The following is a 6,299-nucleotide window of genomic DNA, read 5'->3' on the forward strand; positions in this document are numbered from 1 at the left end:
ATCAACATAGGCTCCCAAATTGTGAAAAATTACATTTCCTTCACTTCCTCTAATCCAATAATCTTTAAAAAAAATTATGAGTGTCAGTAGATTTAAACCTAACTACATAGAAACATATGATATTGACTGGAAGGGCCCTAAAGCTTTAAGTATAATTTCCTGTTGCTATGTCCCTCTGACGGTGCTGGTGAGGCTACATGTCAAATGCTGTGTTCAGTTTTGGGCATTTGAACGGCTGAAGACTGTACAGGGAAGGGCAAGGGAGCTGGTGAAGGGTCTAGAGAACAAGATATATGAGGAACAGCTGAGAGAATTGGGATTCCTTGATCTGGAGAAGGCTGAAGGGAAACCTTATTGCTCTGTACAGCTACCAGAAAGGAGGTTATGGAGAGGTAGGGGCTGGACTTTTATTCCACTTAATTGGTGATAGGATGAGAGAAAATCACCCCAGGCTTCTCCAAGGGAGGTGCAGATTGAATATGAGAAACAATCTCAACCACCTGGGCAGTACCTGGCCTCCCTCCTCCAGAGAGCCCATTCCTGCTGGAAGTTTAAACACTGCAAAGTTGCCAATAAATGGCCTGTTTGACCAAAAGCTGCCGCTGTGCATGATTGTGATGGAGAATGAGGGCACAAGGTGCTGCTTGCTCAGCTGACACAAATTTAGGAAGCATTTCTGAGGAAGAACTAGTATGGTGGGTTCTGTGAAATCCTTCACTGAGGTTCCACTGCCACTCCCTGCTCCTGCGCTGGGGCAATCAGACTCAATTCTTACTATCTACAGCTGTGCACAACATCACAAGTTTAGTTCAGGGGACAGAGCAGAGCATTCCAGAGCAGAGGATGCAGGAGCAGTGGGCTGAGGCTGGCATCCTGCTCTTTCTCTTTGGACTTTTTCTGGTGGCTCAAGAAAAGGAGCCACGAGGCAGGCAGCAGTGATGAAGAAGGGAGCTTCATCAGAATCAGACAGAAGGAGGAACAAAAGGAACATAGGAATGAAGAAAGTAAAGGAGAAGCTTCTGATAGCGAGAGGGATCTGGTCACGATTTTGCACTTGGGCCACAGCAGCCCCATGCAATACTACAGGGTTGGGGAAGAGTGGCTGGAAAGCTGCCCAGAGGAAAAGGACCAGGTGGTGTTTGTTGACAGCAGCTGAATATGAGCCTGTGTTTATCTAGGTGGCCAGGAATGACAAAGTGATCCTGTTCTTTATCAGAGAATTACCAGCAGGACTAGGGCAGGACCTGTGCTTAGCACTGGTCAGGCTCTATCTCAAATCCTGGGTTCAGTTTTGGACTCGTACTGTTTAAAAACAGATATCAAGAGCTATAGGGAGTTCATATTCAGACTGTGACATCTTTTTATCACTGCTTGTTCTGGGGCAGTATTGGGCTTTGTCCTAAAATGACGTTGCTTTCCCCTCCCCCCTGACTCCATACAAGACACCTGTACATATGATGTCTTGTAAATACTGAACTGATCAGAGCTGCGTCACTTCAATGTCAGTGTCAGAAACTGTTGTGAGAATGGCCCAAAGCCTTCTTCTGGTACAGGCATACTGCTCTCTCCCTCAGCCACACTCAAATTTCTAGAAATGAAGAAATTCTCCCTCATATGGGCCACGTGGTGTAAGCGATCCCACAAAACCAACTGTCAGTCCAAGTCCAGAGCCTGCTTCACTTCATGTTCAATAAATGCAGACTTATTGTCAATTGCCAGAATTGAGATTGCTTTGGTAAATGCTACAAATCTCATCAGAAAAAAGACTGTTATATTCTGGCGGGTTTTCCTATCAGATTTGACACTTCCAAAGTCTTTCTAAAGCCATGAGTTAGCAAGTCTAAGCTTTGTAAACGTGACCATGAACTTTGAAAATACACATACACACTGTCATGGTTTAACACTGCAAATGACAGATGCTCTCTATTAATCCCCTTCCCTTCCCTCATAAAGAAAAGAAATAATAAGGGAAAGAGACGTATGGGTTGGAAAATAAATTACATAGCTTTAATGAAACAGTAATGATAAAAAGGAATAAAAAATTCTTAATATATAAAAATATACAGTCCAGGTCAATTTAAATCATTGATACTTCTCCTTGATTGATACCTTGTGTTTCTGTATCACTTGTGTAATATACACTCAGTCCCCTTTCCCTGAATGCCTCTTTGTCTCCCGTTTGTAGGGAACAGTGTACTCTGGGGTCACCAAGAAGATCTTTTGGCATGAGATCTGCCTAAGGAAGGCGAACACGCTAGTTTAGTGCTGGAAATGGGCAGTGACATTTCCACCCTTTGAAAGAGCAGGAAGGGCTGAGCAATAACAGCTGTTGCTGCCCAATGAATGTACCTACGTATGATCCGGTTGTTGTATGCTGTGCAGGCAGAGAGTTCGTACTGCATGTAATCAGAGAGAATGTTGTTGTGGTGCTTGTTGGTGGTGCACTAGAATGAGTAATGCCTACTGGAAATACAAATTGCTGTCCCAGGCTATCATGGGCCCAGAGAGAGACCAGAAAGACAGGTTGTAGTAAGGCAAAATGGTACCAACAATCCGGCCCTTCAATGGCACAAAATTTTGCATTTTTTTCCTGGGAGACTGAAGGTCAAGTTGTTTGCAGGCATCTGAGGTGCCTTGCTGTAGGTAGATCCAGTCATGGGACTGGGCTTTTCTAGAAGAAAGTGACTGACTGAAAGCCATCATGCAAGCACACGAAGTGAATGTCAAGTCTTTTCCCCCAGAGGCAATCAAGGCAAAGCTACATCTGCTGGGCAGCTGCTCGCACCTCCTCTTTTCTTTTCCTCTCAGGATCTAGCGCCCAAAAGGGAGGGGTGCAGAAGATTTGGGCCATGGCTCAAGGAAGGGGAGTTGTAGGGAGAGCTCCTTCATCTTCTGCTGCTTTTGCAGCAGCAACAACCCCAAGATCACCACATCCCAGCTTCACAGTGACATCAGCTTTGCCCTGCATACCATGGAGTGCAGGCTGCCCATGCCACTGGTAGAGGTGCTGAACATCAAGCTCATTTAGTAGCTGGTAAGTGGGATGCTGTTGACTTTCCATATTTCCTCCCCTGTTTTTTGTTTCCCTCTTCCTACTCTCCCCAGGCCTCCTTTTTGTTTTTAGGAAAGCTTTGGAGTGAAGGCAGCACCAGGGGCTGCTCTTGGGAGCGGAAACGTGAGCTCTGCTCCTCCCGGTGGTTTGTCCACTTTGAGTGGTTTCTCTTTTTCCTTAGAAAGCTTTGGTTTCTTAGAGCAAGGCTCCAAGGTTGTGGCACCTTCTCTCAGCCCAGGATTTTTCAGCATCCCCACCATTCTGGGAGGGAGAAGAGTGGGTGTCCACCGTGCCCCCTTCCAAGCAGTGGAAACCCCAGGCTTCCCATAAAACTCTTCTGGCAGATCTCACCAGTGCTGGATGCGGTGGAGGGGGAAACCCAGTGGTTGCCTGAGGGTGGGCAGGAGAGAGAGAGATTCCCATCTGGGCGGAGGGCAGATGGAGTTGGAAGGGAAGGATACAAGCTGTTTAGGAAGGACAGGCAGGGGAGTCAAGGAGTGACCAGCATCACTGAATCCACATCAGTGAGCAGCTGGACTGCATGGAGCTTCCTTCTCCAGGTGAGAGAGGAGCCCATGAGGAGAGGTGCTATGCTGGACCTTGCTCTGACAAACAGGAAGGGGCTGGTAGCTTTCCTCAAGCTCAAGGGCAGCCTTGCCTGCAGGGACCAGAGAATGGTGGACTTGAAATCCTCAGGACAGTGAGAAGAGGGCACAGCAAGCTGGCTAGGCTTCAGCTTCTTGAAGGATCTGCTTGGGAGAGGACATGGGATAAAACCGTGGGGGGGAAGAAGGGGCCAAGAAAGCTGGCAAAGGCAAATTAAAGGATCACCTCCTGCAATCTCAGGAGCAACCCAAAAAAAGAAGAGGTCAGGCACACACAGCAGCAGGTGCATAGATTCACATGCATGGCCGAACAAGGAGCCCCTTGACTATTTCAAGGACTAAATTTAAGTCTATACAAAGCGGAATAAAGGACAGGCTGCTAGGGAAGAATCCCTAGATCAGAACAAGGGAGCCAGTCCCATCTCAAGGGGTGGGAAAGTGGCCCTGGGTCAGGTCAGCCGATTTTCGGCTGGTGAGGGGGCTTCTGGGGGTCCTGTGTCAGGTTTGTAAAGGGAGCCCCTGGGAGCCCCGTGCTGCCGGCTGGGTGTGTCCTTTGGGGGTGTCGGGGCTGTTGCTCCTGGTGACAGGGGTGAGCGGCTGGGTGCTGGGCGTGGCTGTGAGGTGACAATGAGGGGGAGCAAGAAAAGGTGCCAGCGGGCAGCTCTGCCCCAGTTCAGCTTCGGCCAGCGGTGAGTGCGCAGGCAGGGGGAGGCTGGGCCGGGCGAGGGCCGGGGCAGAAAGGCGGCCCCCGAGGGGCGGGTTCTCGCCCTGGGGCCGCTGGCGGGAGCGCCTCGGGCAGGGCACGGTGCTGCCACCGCCGGGGCTGGGAGCACGCCTTGCTGCCTGCCAGGTGCCTCGGCCCCTCTCCTACCTGCCCACAGCTCCCTGCGCCTCCCAGACCCGATCGTCCCCACCGACACAGCTCCCTCCCTGCCAGCCCAACTGAAGCCCTTGTCTCCCTCCTCGTACCGGTCATGAGAGCCATACAGTTCCTCGCCTTGGTTGTGCTGAGCCTCATCCATCACCCGCAGATGGTGGGTGACGGCTTGGATGAGGAGACACATGTGCGCACGCAGCTGCGAGAGGAGATGCTGAGGTGGCACATGACTCGGAGGCTGAAGGAGGTGGGGGAGCTGGAGAAGAACCCGCAAGGGGAATGCAGCCTCCAGCTCTGGACGCAGGAGCAGAGAAGCTTTCTTTGGGGGGCCGTCCTTCTTCTATCCTTGCAGCAGTGGCAATTCTATGCCATTGTTTCACTGCTAGTCCTGCCCCTCAGGATGTGCGTGTGGCTCATTGAGATGATCTCCCAGCTAGCCACCAGGATTAAAGAGGACGATTTCATAAACAAGTCAGATATTAAAGTTGAAGAAGTGAAAGACTGTCGTGTGTCAGATCTCCCAGCATCATTCCCAATTGTTTCGGATCTGGTGGATGATCTTCTTCTCACATGCCTAAAACTTTCTGAGAACAGTTTCATGCCACAAATATGGCCAGCAGTTGAGACCAGAACTAATTCAGAAGGTTGGAGCCCCTCTGAGGTTCCTACTGTTGAGAGCTTTCTGGTGCTCATCGAGCCCCCCCGTGGACACTCCTTCTGTATAAAGATGAGCAGGGAAGAGGAGATGCTGGTGAGGAAATGCCAGGTGCTGGTGGAGCTGGAGTGCACTTGCCAGGGGAAGCAGCTGGTGGAGGACATGCTGTGCTTCCTGCACCATCCTGAGAAGGAGCTGAGGCTAAATCAGGCTCCCAGCCTTCTTGACACCCTCTGTGCTGGGAACTACCTGGACATTGAGGATACCGTGCACTGGTTCCAGTGGTTGGTTGCAGAAGCCTGGGTGCTTCTGCCTGAATCACGGCACTGCCAGCTAACGGTGCTGCCCTCCATGCGCTCCTGCAGGCTCAGAGTGAGGACATCTTCAGGAAGAGCCCTTCTGATTGAGATGATCCTTGGGGTGCAGCACAACACCTCGGACACCTTCCTCACCATCGAGTAGGCAGCACCCAGTATATTATACTGCCCATCTGGGCAGCACCTGACCTCCCTCTGCGAGAGCCCATTCCTGCTGGAAGCTTTACACACCGTGAGAGGGCTCTCATCAGGATTTTGCAATTGGGCCACAACAACCCCATGCAATACCACAGGCATGGGGAAAGGAAGAGTTGCTGTAAAGCTGCTCAGAGGAAAAGCACCCCAGGGGCATCTCCAGAGAGAACCTGATGGACGGCTTGCAAAATGGCGGCGCTCCTCCAGGTGGATCCTCTCGCCCTCAGCCTGGACCACTGAATTCATCCACCACGCATGTGCTGTGCTTCTTCATCCTGCTTGTTAACACCATGTGCACACTGAGCCACCAGTGATTTTCTCGGCTGGTTGGACAGCAGCAAGGCCCTGCAGGGCCAGGCTTCAGTACCGCACCCAGCAGCCCGAGACAGGGGCTGAGAGGCAGTGGAGTCGGAGGGAACCGCGGTGGAGTTGGAGGGAACCACGGTGGAGTTGGAGGGAACCACGGTGGAGTTGGAGGGAACTGTGGCAGAGTCAGAGCGAACTGTGGCACAGTCGCAACGGAGCAGGCCACTTCTCACCACGCGTCTGCCCGGGGGCCATGAATACTACAGCACATGTTATGAGGGCAGGGGTTGTC

General features: G+C 51.3%; 1 protein-coding gene across 1 annotated transcript; it reads left to right on the forward strand.

Moving 5' to 3' along the window:
• Positions 1-4,305: 4,305 nt before the first annotated feature.
• Positions 4,306-6,063, forward strand: LOC139789823 (inositol 1,4,5-trisphosphate receptor-interacting protein-like 1). Its single transcript, XM_071730897.1, has one exon. The coding sequence runs from the start codon at positions 4,632-4,634 to the stop codon at positions 5,649-5,651; it is 1,020 nt and encodes a 339-aa protein (XP_071586998.1). The 5' UTR covers positions 4,306-4,631; the 3' UTR covers positions 5,652-6,063.
• Positions 6,064-6,299: the final 236 nt, after the last annotated feature.

The sequence above is a fragment of the Heliangelus exortis genome, chromosome Z (assembly GCF_036169615.1).
Source record: "Heliangelus exortis chromosome Z, bHelExo1.hap1, whole genome shotgun sequence".
Classification (NCBI taxonomy): domain Eukaryota; kingdom Metazoa; phylum Chordata; class Aves; order Apodiformes; family Trochilidae; genus Heliangelus; species Heliangelus exortis.